General features: G+C 31.0%; 1 protein-coding gene across 1 annotated transcript; it reads left to right on the top strand.

Moving 5' to 3' along the window:
- Positions 1-34: 34 nt before the first annotated feature.
- On the top strand, positions 35-24,016 carry LOC126880472 (uncharacterized). The gene is made up of 4 exons (XM_050644332.1): positions 35-174; positions 15,130-15,375; positions 21,207-21,339; positions 23,644-24,016. The coding sequence occupies exons 1-4, from the start codon at positions 82-84 to the stop codon at positions 23,820-23,822; spliced, it is 651 nt and encodes a 216-aa protein (XP_050500289.1). The 5' UTR covers positions 35-81; the 3' UTR covers positions 23,823-24,016.
- Positions 24,017-24,028: the final 12 nt, after the last annotated feature.

The raw sequence follows: 24,028 nt of genomic DNA, 5'->3' as shown, positions 1-24,028 counted from the left end.
AGCAATTAACCTTTATATACTATCAGAAATCTATATTCATTGTCATTTGTGGGATAGGTAATAACATTTTTTCACTATCACATGTATAGAGCAGGGTGTGGTGTAAGTATATATACTCCACATTTGTGTCTTTCGATCACACTATTTTTATTTAGCAACATGTTTGTAAAACTGGTAAGTTGTGCTTTTATATTAAACCAATCGCGGATATGACTGCATATGCAGACACTTACAAAGGGAAATTACTGTCCGCATATGCAGTCGTGTCGATAAAGAACTTTGTGGTAAGTGATTTTTGTGATTACCTAGTGAGTGCCAACATTGGATTTAAGTGTTAATACTAGAAGAACTAATAGTCCACGGAAGTAAGGTCTTTTTCAGGACTAAATAAACCAGGTATTTGAATTTTTTTAGTTACTGTAGACCTATGGTGTCTCATAGAAAGAAACATGTTTCATGTCCAGAGTTCCGAGCCATTTTTTTTTAATTATTAACAATTTAGTGCATCCCATTAAGAATCTAAATAGTTGACATAAAATTACAAAATTATATATTTTTAGAACATTGAAAAAGGGTCAAATTGCTGATTTTTTAAAGATAAACTTCAAAAGCAAACTGCAAAATAAGTGAAAATCGTTATTTATTAATAACTGTTATTAAAACTAACGTTGAACTTTGATGTTTCACCCAAAGTTGGGTATTGTGGTACTTAACAAAAGTGGTTACTCAAAATTTGAGACCCATCCATTGATTAGTTTAAAAGTTATTGTATTTGTTTATCACAGAAACCTTTTTTTGCAATAACATAATACAGAAAATAATGAAGGTAGAGCAATTCTGCGTATGCTAAATTAAAGTAGAAGAATTTTACTATCAACATATATTAAAAAAAAAATAAAAAAAAAATATTTATTATAGTCAAAAATCCTAATGCCAAATTTTTTACGTTTTGTAGTTTATATACATTTAGAATAACTTTAAAATTATTGTCCGTACAATAGTTATTTATGATATGTGTTAAAAGTACACGTTTAAGGCACGCATGTGAAAGTTTGCAGAATGAGCGAAGCGAGTTCTGCAATTCACATGAGTGCCTTAAAAATGTACTTTTTAACACGCATATCATACAATATTTTTTCTACAAACGTAATTACAGGACAATATCTACCAAATCTTTTACTTGAACTTGACTGACATTCCATTTTTATATTTTTTTGACATTACATCAAAATTGCCTATACGGTCAATATGAACTGCAGTGCCTTAAAATTTTTAAAGCACTAGTGCCTTAAAGTAGCATTTTTAACGCTCGTATGGAGTGCTAAAAATTGCATTTTTAACACGGTTGTAGAAAAAAAAATATTTTTACATATTCGAAAAATTTGTATCTACCTATTTTGCACGAATTTTTGTAAATGTAGTTCAGATGGTTACTAGTCGTAGTAAGTGAAGAGGGAAGCCTATAAATCCACGAATTCAATAACTAAAAAAGCAACTTAAAACTACTGTCTTTTTCTATATCTCGGGATCTACTCAATGGATTTTGATCTTTCTTTTTCTTTAATCTGTATCTACTTTTTGTGTACACGTGAAGTATGCAATTTGTCTAGACATTTATTAATTAAACAGTCTAATTTATTTAAACAATTTTTGGAAAATAACTTTTTTTTCCAAAAATCTATTTTTTTAATCATACTGTCATTATTCGTTATAGAAAAATAAATTATTAAAAATAATTGTTTTATTAAACTGTATTTTAACTTTTTCTATGATAATGAATAACACTATGGTAAAAAAATAGATTTTTTAAAGAAAATTATTTTTTTAAAATTTTTTAAACAAATTAAACTGTTTCTTTTTTTTAATAATTAATTTATTAATAAATAATAATTTGTATATTTGTATATACGTAGAAATTACATACAAATTAAAAAAAGATTAAAATCCATTGAGTAGATCTGGAGGTACAGAAAATTTTAGTAGTTTGAAATTGCTTGTTCAGTATTTGAACTCAGTGGATTTGTAGGTTCACCTTACAGGACAATATCTACAAAATCTTTTACTTGAACTTGATTGACATTCCATTTTTATATTTTTTTGACATTACATTAAAATTGCCTACACGGTCAATATGAACTGCAGTGCCTTAAAATTTTTAAAGCACTAGTGCCTTAAAGTAGCATTTTTTTTTTTAAATTACATTTAAAGTAGCATTTAAACTACATTTTTTAAAATTCGTAGAGGGTCCTGAGCAGGTACCAGGTTTGTGCAAAATTTTTTGACAAAAATACAAATCCCATTATGTCAAATGACATTCATAAGTTTCCTTAATTATTATCAATAAATTAGCTGTGAATTAAAAAAACAGCTTTGCGAATATGTACATAGATTTTTTTCTATGGACAATATTTTTAACTTTTAACGTTATTCTAAATGTTTATACACTACAAAAATTTAAAAATTTGGCATTAGGATTTCTGACTGCCGTGAGTAATTTTTTATCTTTTTTTAACACATATTGATAGTATAAGTTCTTCACTTTCACTTGGAAATCGCAGAATTGCTTTATCTTTATTATTTTCTGTCTTATGTTATTGCAAAAAAAAGGTCTCTAGGTTAACCAAATATAATAACTGTTAAACCAATTAATGGATCGGTCTCAAATTTTTAGAGTTTATAACAAATTCACTTTTTAACTTTCAAGTTCAAAAAAATGAAATTTTGTAATTTTATGTCAAGTATTTAGCTCTTGATAGCTTTTGGTAGCAAATGAAAGTAGGATGAGACTTATATGTAGTATCAATAAACATTAAAAAAAAGATAAACAATGATTTATTATAGTCGAAAATCCTAATGAAAAATTGGACAAACAATAAAACTTTTACAATATTGCCAATAGAAAAAATCTTGTTATATTCGAAAAGGTGATAAGTTTTCCACAAATTTGGAAAAAATAGATATAGTCCAGTCGTGTTAGACGAATAACAGGCCTAACCTTGCATTAGGAGCTGCCCCAAATTTTATTATTTTAATCTTTAGGGGGTCAATAGTAGTGCAAATTTAAAATCTCGACTTAATTCCGCTATTGCGTTAGCCGCCATCTTGATTTTAAACGAGAACCGTTTTTGCTCAATATCTCCGCCATTTTCAACTTTTCGACAAAAAGTATAACAACCAAAATTGTTGAAAATGTAATTTTCTATCATTTCTATTTTTACAATTTTTTCGTGCCATCGATATTTTCCGAGTTATAGCGGAACATATTGACAGTTATATATAAATAGAGCATAATTATTGAATTATCTCGTTTATTGTTAGTTTTACGACAAAAATATTCCTATATAAAAATAGAGAGAACTGAATTCTACACAATTTTAGTTTCTTTCATTTTTTTGCTAAAGTTAATATTTAAGGTAGTATGAATGCGATAATGGCGCGAGCGTAAGACCTGATTTATTTTGTAGCAATTGTTTTTGTTCAATATCCGCGCCATTTTCAACTTAAATTGTTCCAAATATGATTTCCTACAATTTCTTTTTAACAATTTTTTTCATTCGGTTGATATTTTCCGAGTTAAGTGGGAAAATAGTAAAAAGTGGTGGGGGGAGCATAATTACTGATTTTTTTTATGTAATTATGTTTATTTACAATCTACATCATTAAAAGAGTATTAAGTAAATTTGTTCCATGTTTTTTTGGGCATGAAGAAGAGACTTCCAATGATGTCTCATCTTATTCTATTTATGTTAAAGTTTTAAAATAGGTCCTGAGGCCAGGTTCTATCTAGTCTCCTTGTGACAGGGCCATTATGGAATAATTCCCTTACTAACTCATTGTCATGGTGAATGTTACGCTCGTTTTGTGATTCCGAGGCTCGATCGATTTCTTCTCTGATGAAAGGTATATTTAAGTCTTCGTGAAGTGTTTGATTAGTTACATACCATGGTGCATCCACTATTGATCTTAGAACTTTAGACTGAAATCTTTGGATGATATTCAGTGATGTTGACTTTGCACAGCCCCAGAGGTGTAGTCCGTAGTACCAAATAGGTTTGAGTATTGCTTTGTACTGAAGAATTTTGTTTTGGATGTTGAGTTTTGATCTGCGTCCAAGGAGCCAATACATTTGCCGAAATTTTAAGTCTAGTTGTCTTCTTTTAGTCTGTATATGTTTTTTCCAAGTAAGACGTTGGTCAAGATGGAGGCCAAGGTATTTATCGTCTGTTACTGTTGGTATTCGTACATTTTCCATTCTTACAGGTGGTCATGTGTTGTGGCGGTTTGTAAACGTTATTTGAGATGATTTTGTTTTATTTACTTTTGTTCGCCATTTTGTGTACCATTCACTGAGTATGTCCAGATGGTGTTGCAGGTCTTGTGAGGCTTGTATGTGATCTTCATTTACCGCTAGTATTGCTACGTCATCAGCAAAGGAAGCGATCGTAGTATTATGAGACTCTGGTATATCGGCTGTGTAGAGTGAGAAAAGCAGCGGCTTTTTTCTTTTCGACAAAAACGGTAGGAACTAAAATTGTTAAAAAAGCAATTTCCTACAATTTCTTTTCCACAATTTTTTTATGCGATCAATATTCTCCGAGGAAAATAGTGAAAGTGGAGGGAAAGCATAATTATTGAATTGTCTCATTTATTATTAACTTTACGACATAATTGTACATAAACAAAAATAAAGAGAATTATATTTTATACAATTTTTGAAACTTCCAATAAAACACCAACCAAACTAAGTACATAAAAGACATAAATAATAACTTATATGCATTAAGTTCACTTAATTTTATTAACTAGCGTGTTTTATTGGTTGAATTTGTCTGTCGATAATTAAGTTTCATGTCAGCTAACATATTTTAATATTTCAACTGGGCTATAGTTATCCCGACTGGGCTAATAGTTATCCTGAGACGACTAGGTAAAAAGTAGAAATTATTTCTGTAACTTCCACTAATTTATTTACAATAATTAAAAAAGTAATTAGTTTCATTTTAAAGATAAACACTTACAGTTTTATCATACAGTAGAGGATTAATTAGAACTGAATCAAAAATTAGAATTTTTTGGGAAAAATATGTTTTTTAACTGTTTAAACAAATTATATTGTTTGTTAATTAATATCTAATATTATTAAGAAATTGCATGTTTGTAATATACGCATACAAATTAAAAAAGATCAAAATCTATCATCTAGAACTATAGTCCGTCTCACCTTAACTTTACAGTATAAGGAACATAGGCAATGCAGACCTTATTAAATTTTCTCAAATTTCCTAAAGTTTCTTTATCTCGGGTTCTAATTATTATAGAACCCTAATAGAACCCGAGATAAAGAAACTTGAGGTATTTTGAAGTTCATTAATATCTTTGGACGCTTGAATTTTTAGTTTCCCCTTAACATGGTCCAACTCATTTTCATTTCAGCCTCATCTTTAGCAGTCACAGACAATGCTGTCTAACTTTAATCTGATCCCTACGTTTTACCTAATCGTTCTACAATAACTTTTTATTTTTTTGAATTTGTGTAAAATTGTCAGCTTTTAAAATATGGAAAAATATTTCGTCTACGAATAATAGCTTATAAATTATTTTAAATAATTATAGCTAATAATTAAACCTTATAATTATTGTTTATACGTTAAAAATGAAAGTAATTTTAAAAAACGGTTTTTGGGTTATAGAAATGATTTTCTTAACCCTTTTTTGATATATATTGAAAGTTTAACTCTGTACCTATCTTCATTATTTTCTGACTAATGTTATTACAAACAAAAAAGGTTTCTGGGATACACAAATAGAGTAACTTTTAAACTAATTGATGGATTGTTCAGAAATTTTGAGGGTTTTTTAAATACCCCAACTTTAAGTGAAATAACAAAATTATAGGTTATTTTTAATCATTATTATTAGCAAATAACGATTTTGCCCTTTACGAAGCAACAAATTGTTTTTCAATGTTCTAAAAATCGTGTTTTCTGCACTAAACTGTTAATAAATAAAAAAACCGCCCAGAACTCTTAGCAGGAAACAGGTAGCATTTTCTTTCTATATTCTATAGGTTTACAATAACTCAAAAAGTTATCAGACACCTGAATTATTCAGTTCCGAACGTGGTATTTTTTTGCTTAGGTATTTCCCTGGAGTATAAGGGTGATTTTTGGTTGGACAAATTCCATTCTGGTGATTCAATTAAGTAACAACACTAAGTTTAGTTATTGAGTAAATGTTTGAATTATACCCTATTCCACGAACATACGCCTGTTTTGGATTACTTCGACAACGAATATTTTACTGTGCAAAATAAGAAGAACGAAAGTAAATTGCAAATTACATTATTGTTTATTGGAATAATTATTAGCGCCATTTACTTTCGTACTTCTTATGTTGCACAGTAAAATATTCGTTGTCGAAGTAATCCAAAACAGGCGTATGTTCGTGGAATGGCCCATAGTAATAAGTTTGTTACAACTAATCTTAAGGTTGGATTGTTTTGTATGTTAATCTTCATAGCAGTTACCTGTGGTTATTGTTAATCTTCTTATATTTTTATTGTATCTTTTTTTATTTAAAATCTATCTACTACATGGTTTTCATTTCAATCTTTTCCAACATTGTTTATGCAGTTCCTATTGAGATTTGCTCCATCTATAATCGCCATCTAATTCCATAATATTGCTGTCACGATTAATATATGAGGAGATATATTTATACCTAAAGAGGAGACCAGCGTTAAACCGTTGATTGATACTATTTTATATTTATCAATCAACGGTATAACATTATATAAGTATCCTTTAGTTGGTGCCTGTTTCGTCTCTACAAATGTTGTTACCTTATGGACCCGTTCTCATGACAACTCTACGTGAACGGGCTCTAATTCGAGAGATAGTAGCCGCACCGTTTTTCGAAAGTTCTGCGAACCTTTGACAACAGTGCGTCGGCAGTACGTAACACTACCGAAGACGAAGGCACAATATTTACTAATAAATACTCATAGGCGCGCTAAATGTTTCCACATAAGTCAGTTAAGTTCGATTTCTAGTTATAGATAATCGATTTTAGTAGTTCCAATGTGACACAAAATCTAGATATGGTATCTATCTATCAAATTAGCCTTCTTCGGTCCATCTTTGGACATAGGTCTCCCCAATCCTTTTCCATTCTCCTTTGTCTGTCGCTACAGTCATCCACCTAGAGCCCACGTGCTTCTTGACTTTAAGGAAAAATCCCGAAATGGGTCGATTTTTATTTTTAGATTATGATTTTTGGCATATAGGTATATCGTACTAGTGACGTCATCCATCTGGGCGTGATGACGCAATTGACGATTTTTTAAAATGAGAATAGGGGTCCTTTGAAAAATTATTCAATTCTATATTCATTAATATAAACATTAACATAATTATTTATACAAGATGTTCAAAATAATTTCTTTATTTAAATTAATTGACACAAAAAGAAAAATGTACTATGTAATTTATTTAAGGGGAGGGGTACGTATTTTCGGCTGCAATGATATTCAAATGGGGATTCATTTTTTTCGAATCCTGGGAAAACTAGTATTTTTGAAAAATTTAAACGCAGAATGAAAGATTACGCTCTTACCGAAGGCCGAAAGTCCCTGAAAACTTCTATAATGTTTATTTTAATAAATTAAAGGGGTGAAAAACTAAGAGAAAATCTACTGTGATTTTTAATTTCAAATATCTCATTCAAAAGAAACTTTTTATTTATTCCAAGGGACTTTCGGCCCTCGACAATAATTTAGTCTTTCATTCTTCGTTTAAATTTTTTAGAAATATTTATTAGTTTTTTCAGGATTCGAAAAAAATGAATCCCCATTTAAATAGCATTGCAGTCGAAAAGCGCGTCCGTGGTGATATTTTTCAAATCGAACATTCGCTATCTTTCAAATAGAATATGATGACAAGACAGTAACAGCTTTAAATATTTTACATGGCATCGGGAATATTTTGAGTTGTTGATTAAATAATATTGATACTCTTTTTCTCATGATCATCTTTCAGTGCGTCACAGTTTTTCGATTTCTTTCTAACGTATTAAATTGTATATGACAGAAAAAAAGGCACGTCGGTGATTACTTTGGTAATTATTCTAGTTCAGTGATTATTCTAGGTTAAAAAAAATAATTTTTTTTAATTAGATAATAATATTACAAATATAATTTGTATAATTTATAAGACTATACAAATCAAAGAAAATACCATTTTATAAATGCAAGAAACACATTTTATTTGTTCATATTCCTTATTGAAAATAAAATGTGACAACTGTCAGATTTAACTAAAATGTCATGTTAGAATAAATGTCATAAATGTGTATTATCACGGACTTACCCTTTTTCCTATCATTTGTTACGCACTGAAAAATGATCATGAAAAGGACAATAGTGTATTTGATAAATAGTTGATTTAAGACGTGAACTTAATAAAAAGTTATTTATTGTTTATTATTTATGGAGCATCCAAGCAGAGAATACATCAGGATATATTCTGTGATACAAGTATATTTTTTGTTAAAGATGTTCAAAATTGTAAGCATTCCAGAAGTAACAATTTATTATTAAAAAATCACTTTAACACTTTTTCTCTTTTATCGATTGAGTATTAGTTTTTGTTGTACATATAAATTATTACAGTCACTAAATACATAGTTAGTGAAAAAATTATCACATATATTATCTGAATTAATAATTTTTAATTAAACAAATAACAGTTATCCAAGAACATTCAAAAGCCATCTCTTTAAAGTTAATGATGACATTGTCAACTAGAATGACATTCTAGTAATGTTTACATATCCATACCAGTGTGAATTTTACTACAAGTAATTTGCCGTGTAAAGACAAAAAAAGTAGGGATAGCCGTAAAATATTTGCGAATTATGTAACGATGGCCTTAATTCAAAATACATTTTATAGCTGTCAAAAAAGAGAAAAAAAGCTGAAACAGCCTCACCCTGCCTCTTGGCAGTTTAACAAATTTATTAGACAAATAAACATTGCTGTTCGCTTAAATTAAATGTTCAAACTGACAAGAGGCAGGTGGGTGGCAGCTTGAACATTGAATTTAAGCGAAGAATAATGTATATTTATCAAATAAATATTTTTGTCTATTTTCTGACAGCAGTAAAATGTATTTTAAATTAAACAAACTACATAAATTCTTGTTTTTGTATCAACTAATTTAATTTAAAAAATTTCCAATGTCCAAAAATTTTGCACATGCTGTTAATGTTTATAAATTACTGCATAGTGCCAGTTCGGAATTTTTCCTTAAAGTCTCCGGTTTACGAGATAATGAATTTATTCCATTTGGCTTTGTCACACTGTATAAATTAAACTATTACTTAAGGGGATGGGTACGAACTTTCAGCTTCAATGCTATTTAAATGGGATTCATTTTTTTTTCAAATCGTGAGAAAACTAATAAGTATTTTTGAAAAATTTAAACGCAGAATGAAAGATTACGTTATTACCGAGGGCCGAAAATCCCTGAAAACTTCTATAATGTTTATTTTAATAAGTTACAGGGGTGAAAAACTAAGAGAAAATTTAGTGTGATTTTTAATTTTAAATATCTCATTCAAAAGAAACTTTTTATTCATTCTGAGGGACTTTCAGCCCTCGGTAATAAAGTAATCTTTCATTCTGCGTTTAAATTTGTCAAAAATACTTATTAGTTTTCTCAGGATTCGAAAAAAATGATTATAGTCCTTGGGCCCACATATAAAATTATTATTTATGACCACACCGTCGAAACTTTTTGTACTTGTTATTTGGGTGGAGTCGGACAAATTTGGAGCTTGGCGCATTATGGTAGTGGGGCGTTTATTGTCTGTCAAGCTGTCACGAAGTTGTCAATTTTATGCAAGAAAAAAATGTATAACCACATTGGTCATTTTATTTTAATCAATGGTTCTTATCATATAAACAGCGAAAACAATTTTGTCGCACAAAAATATTGGGCCATATGACGCGTTGGACACGCTAAATATGTCAAATTTATGAAAATAATAAATTTATTACCACATGGCTAATTTTAACAGAATCTACCATAAAACATTTTTACAATAATGTGGTAACCTTGGACAATTTTCACGGGGCTTATGCGCAGTCGGATGAGCCGAAGATGTCAATTTCCTGAAAAATTTTTATTTACAACCATTTTTCCGACAAAAATAGGAGGTTATAAGAAATTATGCCCGACAAAAATATTGGGGCAAATCGACAGTCGGACAAAAAATGTAATTTTTATTAGTAAACTATACTTTTAAACTATGCTGGGTTCGTGCATCCCTTATCTTCACAACCATTTTTCCGAAAAAAGTAGTAGGTTACAAGTAATTATATTCTTAAACAAAAAATGTAATTGTCTGACAAAAATGTTGGGGCAAACGAACAATCAAACTTAATTCTTTTAGGTTATCGACGCCCTTAAGAGCATTGTCAAAAAAATTTTTAAAACAGTTTTTCTCGGTTACTTTTGAATCGATTTAGCTGAAAATTGGTACACACACTAAGTACAACATTTAAAAGAGTGTGACTAGAGTTGTGCCCAAAATTTTCCAAAAAAATTTCCGACAAGAGGAAAAAGTTTGGAAAAATTTTGATCTGAAAATTTGTGTACATACTCCTTGAACAATGACAAGCATCATTATGTAGTTTCTTTTCTCGAATTTTCAAAAAAAATTTCAGACAAGAGGGAAACTTTCGGAAAATTTTTTGAAAGTTTTGGACCCAATATTTTTGTCCGACAAGTGATCCAATTGCATTACACGTGTAAAAAAACAGTACAAAATAAAAATGACATCTGTGGTACTAAATAAAAAAATTCCAGGAAATTGACATCTTCGGCGCATCCGAATGCGCATATGCCCCGTGAAAATTGTCTGACAAGTTTACCACATTATTGTAAAAATGTTTTATGGTAGATTCTGTTAAAATTAACCATGTGGTAATAAATTTATTATTTTCATAAATTTGACATATTTAGCGTGTCCGACGCGTCATATGGCGCAATATTTTTGACCGACAACATTGTTTTCGCTGTTTATATGATAAAAACCATTGATTAAAATAAAATGACCAATGTGGTTATAAATTTTTTTCTTGCATAAAATTGACAACTTCGTGACAGCTTGACAGACAAACGCCCCACTACCATAATGCGCCAAGCTCCAAATTTGTCCGACTCCACCCAAATAACAAGTACAAAAAGTTTCGACGGTGTGGTCATAAATAATAATTTTAAGTGTGGGCCCAAGGACTATTACATTTAAAATACATTGAAAATTTTGACAGGCGTCAAAATTTTGCATTTTGTTCCTTTCCCCTTAAAATTATCACATAATCGCAGATTCAAATAACCCTGTACTCAAAATTGTACTATACTGCTATTTACACAGATGCATCAAAAGATCCTTATGGCACAGGTGCGGCGTTTATTGTCCCACTGCAAGTACAACGCAGATTTAAATTGAGTAGAAAAACATGCATTTTTACAGCAGAAGCGTTTGCTATTTTGAAAGCTATAGAATATATAATGGAAAATAACATTTCATACTCCATAATTTTTTCTGATTCACTTTCGGTTTTAAATAGTTTACAATCACATTTAGAAATCAACTCCGCATATAGTCATCCTTACATAGCCAAAATAAAAACTTTGCTCTCTCAAATGCAAAAAACTAGAAAATTTATTTTTATGTGGGTGAAAGCACACTCAGGTATCACATTCAATGAACAAGTTGATAAAGCGGCTAAAGAAAGCATACAGTTGGGAGAAGATGTTACACCCTTATTAACATTAGATGAGAGAATAAATATTGCTAAGGATAATTTATATAAAAAATGGTCTAAACAATACAAACATTTTATTTTGACAAAAGGCACAAGATATATACAGGGTGTAACAAAAATACAGTTCATAAATTAAACCACATATTGTGGGACCAAAAATAGTTCGAATGAACCTAACATACCTTAGTACAAATATGCACACAAAAGAAGTTACAGCCCTTCAAAATTACAAAATGAAAATCGATTATTTTGAATATATCGAAAACTATTAGAGATTTTTTGTTGAAAATGGACACGTGGCATTCTTATGGAAAGAACATCGTAAAGAAAAATTATAGTAAAATTTGTGCAACCCATAAAAATTTTATGGGGGTTTTGTTCCCTTAAACCCCCCCAAACTTTTGTGTACGTTCCAAATATATTATTATTGTGGTGCCATTAGTTAAATTCAATATTTTTAAAACTTTTCTGCTTCTTAGTATTTTTTCGATAAGGCAGTTTTTATCGAGTTGCGGCTTCTTTTTTAATATATTACATAAAATTTTTATGAGGGTTTTCTTCCTTTAAACCCCCCAAATGTTTGTGTTCGTTCCAATTAAACTAGTACTGCGGTACCATTAGTTAAACACAGTGTTTTTAAAACTTTTTTGTTTCTTTGTATTTTTTTGATAAAGCATCTTTTATCGAGATGTGGCTTCTTTTTTAATATGGTTCAAAATATACTTAAAAATGTAAATCATAAAATAAATTTTCATAATATTACCAAGTCTCCATAATCGTACTTTACCATATACAAATATGTGGTGGATTTGACAAATATTGAACTATCTCGATAAAAACTGACTTTTGGAAAAAATACTAGGAGTTAAAAAAGTTTTTAAAAACTTATGTTTAACTAATGGCGCTACAATAATATTTAAATTGGAACGTACACAAAAGTTTGGGGGGGTTTAAAGGAACCAAACCCCCATAAAATTGTTACGGGGTGTTCAAATTTCATTATAATTTTTTCTTAAAATACTACTGCCATAAGAATACCACATGTCCATTTTCAATAAAAAATCTCTAATAGTTTTCTATATATTGGAAAAATTCGATTTTCATTTTGTAACTTCAAAGGGCTGTAACTTTTTTTCCGTGCACATTTGTACTAAGGTAAGTTAGGTTCAATCGAACTATTTTTGGTCCCAGAATATGCGATTAAATTTATGACCTGTATTTTTGTTACACCCTGTATTACTAGAACCCGATATTCGAAAAAATTACTGGTTTAAAAATTACGATTATCCGAGAAGTTCCATAACAACCATAGCTCGGATGAAATTTGGACATGCTTGCTATCCGGCACATTTATACAAAATAAAAATAATTGATAACAATCTTTGTGATATTTGCAATGAAACGGCGGACTTGGATCATATATTTTTTAATTGTAAGAAGTACACACGTCAGTCGGACATTCTTATAAAAAATTTAGGAAGTTTAAACGTTTACGGTCCCTATAATGTTATGTATCTTTTGGCACTGAGTGATAAACGTATTTTTGATTTTATTTTGTTTTTCCTATATGACTGTAAAATTAAGTTATATAATGACTAGATTAGGCTTGTAACCTTAAATGTGTTTCCTTTTGATTGCCTACATGCCTGCCTTACCGTGTGGGGTGGATATATAGGTAGATAATCAATAATTATTAAGAAAAAAGAAAAACCCTTGAATGAGAAAAGTGTGACCCTTGTCCTTATCCCAAAATTTTTATTAAGATTAATTTAGCAAAAATTGATAAATTGATAAAATCTTGATAAAAGTCTCTAACTTTGAAAATAAAATATTTATTATATCTATTCATAACAAAAAGGTCGGTCAGACTTAGATAACCTTAAATTAGATTAATAATTAGATAGTTTAGATAAGATATATTATGTTTATGTATGTACTATTTACTTTGTTTCTGGCCGCATGGTCTAATCCTAAAGCCAATAAAAAAAAATTGTAGTAAGTATATCTTGATAAAAGTCTCTAGGCCAAGTGTGTAATATGTTCAATAACCAATGGGGCGTGTACCCAAGTACTAAGCAACTAATTAGGTATTCGTAAAACCAATCTCGAAACAGAGAACAATTTTTCCTATATCAATATGTAAATTGAAATATAAATGTTTCTTAACTAGATGCAGTCATAAAGTAATTGTACGCAAATTATGCGACGAATAACTGGATTAATCGTGACATGTCGTTTTCCTTAGAATTAATAACAGTAAAATGCGGAAATCAAATAAATATACCTATTAATTGAAGGTAATTTATTATTAAGTTTTTTTAATACTTTTGCGCGACTCGGTTTTTTCTCATATATTAATAAAGTTGTATAAGACCAGTTTTTATTTGTCTTATTATAAAATTAAAATAATTGTTTTAACACGTTAGGTAGGTACATGACAAATTGGATCTTTAATTGTGTTTGTATTTGACCCAATTTATATTTACTTTAATATATACAACATGCCAGTATTTTAGATCGGATGATGGATTTTAGAATTGTTTTTTGTATTTGCTTTCGAAAATATTGTCACTTCCTTTTCTTCTCATCCTTTAAGACATTGGCATCCTACTTTCCCTTGTATAGCTAACCGCATCTACTCATATTTGTCATTTCTTAGTATGTGACCGGAGTAGCTCATTTTTATTTCCTTCATAATAGTTGAGTACATACTCCAGTTATCGGGAGGACCAAAGTTTAGAAAACTCTACATTTACGAAACGCCCCCTCCCGAAAATTTTCCAAAATCGAAAAATTGTCTGACTCGACATGAATACCTGAATAAAAAATGTCTCATGAGGGAGTTAATAAATTTTTTAATGGTGGGTTCAAGAACTATAATTTTCAATAATTAGCAGTGCTGTAGGCGATCTATTTGTGCGTGTTAACGCAGAGGTGTAACCGAGGATGATCATAAGTTGGGGGTTACATCTACTTAAAGGTTTCTGGGGGGTATGGAATAATAATGGTGTTAAGCGTATAGAGCTCAACGTACATCCAAAAGGGGGGTTATAACCTCCAAAACCACCCCCTGGTTACGCCTATGTATTAACGTTTAATTCAATCGCAATATTTCTTTAAATAACTTTATTTTAATTTGTTAGGTACTTCCTAACACTAAAACTGTTTTAACAAAATTTTGTTGTGATCCAATACCTATCAATCGGATAATTGATATATTTCTTTTCTTATTTAGCTTTTACACAACTACGATAATTTTAGATTAGATTTCTTTTAAAAATAGTTTGCTTTTTCATTAGGTCGTATTAGCTTGTTCTTTGGCAGCAGTCAAAGCAACCTGGAATGGACCCTTAGCCGGTGGCCAGCCAGCGCATCAATTCCCCGCAGGAGTTAGTCCACAAGCCTGTCCAAATTTCCCTAACTGTGCTAATCCCTCAGTAGCTGCCAATCCACAAGCTCCAGCTGCTCAACAATGGGGAGCTCCTCAACCACAATGGAATGCACAACCTCAACAATGGAACAACAATAATAATCAGTGGAATCAAGTAAGATATCTATTATATAATTATTATTATAAAAAAAATTGTTACAGTACATATTACATAATATAATATAGCGGATATATTTTTTCATAATTTTTTTTATGGTCTCATGGCATGAACAAGGCACTGCTCTACTCATGCCATTGTTTACTTAATCCTGTAAGTACACTAACCACATAGAGCTGCATCAGCTGCATATATACCTACAGAGAAATATTGTACATATTAAAACCCTTAGCTATGATAAAAAAGGCCAATTTTAAAGCCAAGTTTGGATCAAAATATATTGTTGTTAGTGCATAATATTATGTTACGCAAAGTTTGGTCGTCTTCTTAAGGTGGCATGCATTTCTACATATAGCCCAGTAAATGAACGGGAAATACGGCGATACCGTGTAATTTTCAGGGGCAACTCCGAAATGCATGAAAATTTGGATTTAGGTTCTACTCACCATCCACTTCAAAGTTGAAATTGTGCCGTTGCGCGTTGGTTGCTTTTACTTGGGGGGTGACAGTCACCCCTTCTCGGGGGTGAAAAAACATACATTCAAGATAGGACCGGAAATGGATAAATTGACTGATTTTAAGCAACTTTTGTTTTATAGAGTTTTTTGTGTAAGTCAATACTTTACGAGTTATTTGCGATTGAAAATGTTTATTTTTTGACAAAAAAAAACTACGTTTTCGGACGAATTTTCGCAAATAACTCAAAAAGTAAATATTTGATCGAAAAAAATATCCTTGGCAAAAGTGTAGCTTATAAAAAACCGAAAAAAAATGTGTATCAGTAAAGTCTATCAACTGAACAAAACCAAAGTTGTAGCTCATGAAAAATATGTTCTTATGCATCTAATTCCAAATCGAATATTTCACGGTGAAATCACCGAAAAACTAAGCACTTTTGGGGAAAAACCTATTTAAACATTTTTAAAGTGTTTATAAGGAACTTTATTCTATTTGTTCATAAAAGTTTCTAGCATTAAAAATAAGCGAGTTACGCTCAAAATAAAGTTGGCCCTCTTTTTTTTTTGTAAAAAAATCATGAAAATCTCGCCGTGTGAAACTCTCCAAATGAAATTAATCGCTACCGCTGTACAAAAAATTTACTTACTTATCTATTTTTTATATGATCTGTCAGTCTCACCGGTTTAAAGTGCTTATTTTTGAAAGGGTCATAGTTAAAAAAGCTTGAAACGGGTCACTAATCACGAGTGTATGCAAATTTTGAACAGCCATACCTTAACCAATTTTTGTCTTGCGGAAAAACAAAATGAAACTAGCATATTTATAATAGCAAAGTCTACATTTCTTTACTCTTTAAGATTTTTATTATAATTAATACTTTTTGTTATTTTGAAAAAAGGAAATTTTTCAAAAATTTTTAGAATTTTTTTTTTAATATAAAACCAAATTTTTTAAAAAAAATAGGCACTTCAAACCAATCAAGCTTACAGATCATATAAACAATATACATACCAATAAAATAAATGGTAAAGCGGTAACGATTAATTTTATTTAGGGTGCTAAATAGAGGGAGGTTTTCACATTTTTTTTTACCAAAAAAGGGGCCACCTTTTTTTTTCAGTGTAACTCGTTTATTTTTGGTGCTAGAAACTTTTGTGGAAAACAAGTATAAAGCTTTTTTTAAATACTTTAAAAATGTTAATAAGCTTTTCCCGAAAAGTGCTTAATTTTTCGGTGATTTTGCGCTGACCTATTCGATTTGGAATTAGACAAATAAGAACGTATTTTTCATGAGCTACAACTTTGCTTTTTCTCAATTTATATACTTTAGCGATACACCATTTTTTTTTATTTTTTCATAACCTACACTTTTGCCAAGAATATTTTTTTCGATAAAATATTTACTTTTTGAGTTATTTGCGAAAAACGGTCTGAAAACGTAGTTTTTTGTCGAAAAATCAACATTTTCAATTGCGAATAACTCGAAAAGTATTGACTTACTAAAAAACTTTATAGAACTAAAGTTGCTTATAATCGGTCAATTTATCCATTTCCGGGCTTATTTTAAACACGCTTCTTTCACCCCCCGAGAAGGGGTGACTGTAACCCCCAAGTAAAAGCAACCAACTGGACAAATTCAACTTTGAAGCGGAGGGTAAGTAGAACCTAAATCCAAATTTTCATGCAATTCGGAGTTGCCCCTGAAAATTACACTCCAAAACGGTCATTTATTGGGCTAATAGGAGTCCACCGAACATTGTCTTTTCAGGTGAGACGTTAGAGAGTTAGGATTAAATTAAGTTTGGTCTAAGGTAGCTAAATGAAAGGGGAGAATACTTGTAGCATCTCTAGCAAGAGAAAGATCTTGATTTTTTTCTGCCAAAAAGGCAGACTGTTTTTAGTCTTTATGGATTTAACTGATTCTTTTAGTTGTTCTCTGAATAGATCTGTCCTTCTGTGAGTTATACCGACTCGTTTGTTAGCAGAAATATATCTATTGTCTCGACTAATAAATCCTCAAAATATCTTTAAGTCCTCTCAAAAATACTTTCTACTATTATAATATTGGTTTTGTTTTTTATATGCCCGTACCATAAAAACTGTTTGAATTCTATTGTATCTACGGTATTGTAAATCCTTCCTGATCTTCTACTTATTTCTTCATTTGGGATGTCCGACACGCTCTTCTTAGATAACCCATTTCTACTACATACTTCAATGTTTGTCTTTTCTTTTATCGTGATTTGCCAGCATTTAGAACAGTACGTCAAAATTGGTTCTACAACCGACTTGTAGATTGTCATTTTTGTTCGTAAACTAATTTTAGGAGACCAAAGTAACGAATTTAGTGTTTGTACTACATTTCAGCGCTGTTGTATTTTCTGCTGCATGTCCGTTTAGATGTTTCTTCCATCACTATCACTGTCCCTAGGTATTTATATTCTTCGCATTTTTCGCAATCTCTTATCGAGAGTTGTGAATCTCTTTCTTCACCCGTTATTATTAGGATAGAAACCTAAGATAACTCTATTAACCCAGATATTACTGAAACTTTTATTGTTAACATTTTGAATTAATTTCGAATTTTCATGGAAATTATAGCATATGGAACCAAAGAACACAATCATATATTTTTTTATGACGATACCTGTCAAGTTTTGACATGTTCTTTTAAAAGGACGGTAGTAATATACGGTACCAGATATCATATATATTTTATTAGTATCAATTTACAAAGAATGAAAGGATTTAAAACAAAATTTTGGATGTAAAGGTATTTTGCACTTTTCACACAAAAACTGGACTTTTTTGTGATAATATCCACATCGCGATTGCTTTTCTTGATAAAGAACCAAGTGGTTAATACCGTCATATCTTGAATTGGCTACCGAATTCGAATTCCGCTTAGAAGGTCCGCGTTTTGTTTCTTTTTTAAAAGTTTCCAAAATATTAGTTGCAATAGATCTTCTAAATTCAAGTTGATCCAGTTTACCGTCTTGAGTTTTGTGAATCTGCCACGCATTTTGAATAGCCATATCAACGCAATGAGCAAAAAGGGGAAAATACCATTTCTTTCCTCTTATGGACACTCGATATAAACTGATGTTCTGGTCACTGCGATCAACGCCGCCCATGAAGTTGTTGTATATTCTAACAATATTTGGTTGAGGAACTTGAATATGTTTTTCTCTGCTTGTGAAAATCTCTTTACAGAGAAGCAAGGCATTACTGGTACAAAATTGGAAGCAATAGAAACGATATTATTATCATGCCAGCGGCAAACCACTATTCCTGTATTTTTATCAAGACGATACTCGTATTTACCACGTTCAGTTTTTTTCATAATAGATGAATAGGGTAAAGGGCATTTCATGGTGCGATTTTCCCTTACAGTGCCTGTACCAAATATGCCTCTTTGTTTTAGCTCATGCAGTAAATGAATAGAAGTAAAATAATTATCAAAAATAAGATGGAATCGCCTTTGAGGCCATACTTCATTCAATCTGTCTGCATAGGATAGAACTACTGATGCACCCAATCCAAGGACTTTATATTGTTCAGGTATTGTAGTGGAATTACCTTGGTAAGGAGAAAACCAAACTATGTATCCCAGACGAAGGGCTCCTACCCACATTTTGTACCCCCAACGGATTGGTTTTCCCCTGATAAATTGTTTTGTGGGATGGCGACCAAAATACGGAACCATTGCCTCATCTATGCTGTGATGTTGTTCTAAAGGGGAAAATTGTATAAATTTTTTGTTTATTACGTCGAACAGGGGTCGCATCTTGGCAAATCTATCAAATTTATCTAATGACAAGTTATTGCAAACATGCAAAACTTTCATTATGTGGGAAAATCTATCCCTAGATATAGCAGCTACCACCATTGCGTTGTGCGAATCGTCACGATTTTCCCAGTACATGTACCTTTTCGGCACAACCACATAACCACTCAATACAAGAACGCCTATAAAACATCGAATCTCATTTTGAGTAATGTAGTTCAAAAGATTTCTTTGTCCTGCGTAGATGTTAGTGTATTCGGTAACCAAATTGATGACTTCATCATCAAAAAACAAATTGAAAATTTCCATCGGCGACTGAGTCATTTTCGGTCCAAATTGAGTTTTCCAGTAAGTACAATCAGGGTGTTGATACAAGTCTCCTTGAATCCAGTGTGCAGATATTCTCTTCTCTAATTGATGGGGCAGCTTTTCCTTGGAAAGAAACAAAGCCAATGGTATATTGTCATCATCCGAATCTTCTTCTGGTAGGCTGGAATTCACAGAATCTTGTGGTAATTCAGTCGCGTTGTCAAAAACAAGTTCTACATCGTTTCTCAACTGACTACCCGGTAAATTATTTATTGTAGTTAGTTCTTCATCGCCGGAGTCGCAATCGGTGACATCATCATTGGCATTTTCTGGGGGAAATATGATCAAACCATCTGGAGGGACTGGGATTTCATCAGAATCAAGCTCTTCTAATAGCTCATGCAATTTGAGAGGCCTCCTGAAACAATACGCACGTTGGTAGTGCTAATTACTACCGTCCTTTTAAAAGAACAAAATGAAATCCCAAGCGGCGAGCCTTTGAAACAACGTGACAACTATTCAAGCCAAGAATATACGTACATAAGTCCCTATTATACAATAATCCACATGCCAATGCCGTGAAATAACAGTTTTTTAATTCTAGACTTACCTCCAATTATAAGCATCCATTTTGTAGTCCAAAACCTGGCAATTTACACAGGATAACCTCACAATTACAGCATGTGCGCGCACTAAAATCGTTAAAACTTGTCGAATGCTGGCTCTTGAAAACACTCCATCTAGAGCCATCTATCAGTTGGTAGCTGTACTAACCTAAATTACGCATAATTTACACTGCCTTTTAAAAGGACGGTAGTAATATCTGGGTTAAAAACATAGAAAATTTGACAAACGAATATGGACTGGGTTATGTGTATTTTTCGTGTATTCTATTCCGTTTCTTAGTTCAAAATCTATATAGTAGGAAAACTGAAAGAATACCCATGAGCGATCATGTTAAACACATATTTTCTATGTTCTAGAAAGTAATAAACCAGTACCAGTATTATAAGAACAGTTTATATAATTATTACATGCACTTGCGCTGGCCAATTTTTTTGTGGCACGGTGACAGGAAATTACAGCGTGTTTTATATGTTCGTTTATGGGTAGTCTTTCATTTTTTCTACTAATATAGATTAATCTCATGTAGTTACCTAGTACAAAAACAAATAAAGAAACTTATCACCATACTGTGACCATACTCTCAACTAAATAAAGTCTCAACTATAAGTTGTTTAATAATAATGTAACTAATTGTCATTTATTTAAGGGACAATACAACCCAGCTCCAGTTCCACAACAATGGGGAAATGATGCTACATCTAGACTTAACAGCGGAGAATACATCGGTGATGGAGATTACCACGGTGAAGGTCTTGTTGAAGCTCGTGCTCCAGGTTATGGTTAGTACAACTAGTATAAAAATAAATTTATTTACTATTAATATTAACAATGAATTTATATATAAAATGTTCTAACATACTAATAGTCCAGGAACCGAAGCGTTTTTCACCTCGCAATTTTTACAGAATGGATCGATTTGCTTGAAAATTTGAGAATAAGTAATGGATAGTCCAAGGCTCAATATCTATATGATGCCGAAAGGCGCTTTACCATGGGGGTGGTTGCCACCCCATCTCGGGGGTAGAAATTGTTTATTATATTTTGACCGACTGCAAAAGTTGATAAAAACATTCATTCTAAGCAAAAAAAGAATGTATGTGTACTTTGTACGCACGCAAGAAGTTATACTTCTATTATATAATTTCAATGAAATAAATATACTTAACTGTTTATATTTGCATTTTATTTGCATATTAAACTAACTTTCTTACCTACCATTTTCAAAAAATTTTTATTAAAACTACCAAAAATTAAAAAAAAAAACGTGAATCGTCCGGGATTTGAACCCGCGACCTCTCGATCTCTAGTCCAATGCTCTACCTCTTAGTACATACCTTCTATGTGCGCATGCGCGCAGAATTATGAAATTTTACTCTCAATCGCGCCTAAACCAGTATAACTTCAAAAATGTTCTATACATTTGTTTGATAAAATTAATAATATTCGATTTATTCGCTATCAAAAGTGTTAGTTTTATACCGAAAAACGCAATGTTTTTCGATATAGGTACTCATTTACGATTCACTCAATTTTTGCTGTAGAAATTTTTTTTTTTCAAAACAAGTTCTAAGGAATTAAATAACCTACAATTTCATATCTACATATTTTGCGTATCTCTGATGGTGATCTGTCTATTCTGAAGAAAATGGCATTTTTTACCAAACTATAAAAATTCGTTATTTGCTTTTAACTCCAGTTTTTTAAAAACTAATAATTCTAAGCCAGTCAAACTTCTAGAATCTATTAATAATACATAAATAAAGAAGAATGAATAGGGCCAATGACTAAAAACATCGCTAACTTACATTATTATGCTTTCAATTGGATTCCTCCTTTTTTTTTTTCAAAAAAATATATTGATTTTTTAACCGTAACTTTTTTATTTTTTATCTTAGAAAGTTTGGTAAAAAAGAATTGTATAGGTTTTTACAAGATCTAGAAGCCTATTAATATTAAATCTTTTTAAAATCCTCAGTAGCAAAAAGAGGTGACTTTGAAAGGGTTGGTAAAGGTGGTTTTTGAATGTTAATACAAGTTTTAATTGTCAATAGCTCACTCAATTTTTGCCTTAGTAAAAAATTTTGGCTTAAATAGGCTACAATTTCATATTTAAACATTTTTTCGTATATCTGATGCCAATCTTTTTATTTTGAAGAAAAAGCCATATTTTTCCAAACTACAAAAATTCGTTATTTGCTTTTAACTCAATTTTTTTAAACTAATAAGCCAGTCAAACTTCCAGAACCTATTAGTAATACATAAATAAAGAAGACCATATAAGATCAATGACTAATTTTAATTAAGGTGGTGATTAGGGGACTGCTTCCGATCACTTTTTCGCTGAAAAAATAGGGATTGACATTCTTTTCATTAGAAGTCACTTAAATTTTGAGCTAGAGACTATTTTTATTTCTGGAGATAGATATTTTTAAATACTTTAAATTAGTTTGAACAAGTTATCCTCGAAAAATGCATAGTTTTCCCGTCTTTTGAGTTTGAAACTACAATATTTAGCATTTGACGAAGAAGAGCTAACATATAATAAAGTATAGCTCGATTACTATTGGTCTTAAAGAAAATAAAAAAACCGTTTTCTTTATTTTTTCAAAAGGTACATTTTTGTTAAGTAAAATTGTTTTGATAAAACAAAAATTTTCGGAGTTATTAGCAGAAAACTTATTAAAAACATTGATTTTTTCGATATAAAACTAACACTTTCGGTAGCGAATAAATCGAAAACTATTAATTTTATCAAACAAATGTATAGAACATTTTTTGCTTAGAATGAATGTTTTTATCAACTTTTGCGGTCAAAATATAATAAACAATTTCCATCCCCGAGATGGGGTGGCAACCACCCCCATGGTAAAAGCGCCTCTCGGCATCATATAGATTTTGATCCTTGGACCATTCACTACTTACTCTCAAATTTTCAAGCAAATCAATATATTCCGTAAAAATTGCGAGGATTTGTCCTATTTTAAGCTTCATTACTTGGACTATAATCAAAATGGTCCATTTCGAAAGAAATCTCTCGTTGACTGAGTTTATTCCTACTATATTTGTATGTTTGCTGTTTTCAGAAAACCAAAACTTGATTTCCCAATGGGATAACCCCAACCAAGGAGCTCCCAACCAAGGAGCCCACAACCAATGGAACAACGGAGGTATTCCACCAAATGCCCAACAAGCACATGGTGTAGGTCAAATTCCAGCTGGAGTAGATGCTCACGCCTGCCCCAACTATCCTTTCTGTTCTTAACAAGCTAGATAACCAGGCTGACAACATGTTGCCTCTATTTGAATAGTTTAATTATACATCTCGATGTAAAAATTAGAAAATATTACGTCCACCTGCCATAAAGTGGAAATTACTCATTCTGCAGTTGTAATAAAAAGTCACTCAATCACTCTGTTAAAAATTTTTATTAATAAAATGGACTTTGAAAACATGAATTGCTGTTAAAA

This window comes from Diabrotica virgifera, chromosome 2 (genome assembly GCF_917563875.1).
Source record: "Diabrotica virgifera virgifera chromosome 2, PGI_DIABVI_V3a".
Classification (NCBI taxonomy): domain Eukaryota; kingdom Metazoa; phylum Arthropoda; class Insecta; order Coleoptera; family Chrysomelidae; genus Diabrotica; species Diabrotica virgifera.
The sequence above is the reverse complement of the archived record's forward strand: the minus strand, read 5'-3'. Positions and strand labels throughout refer to the sequence as shown.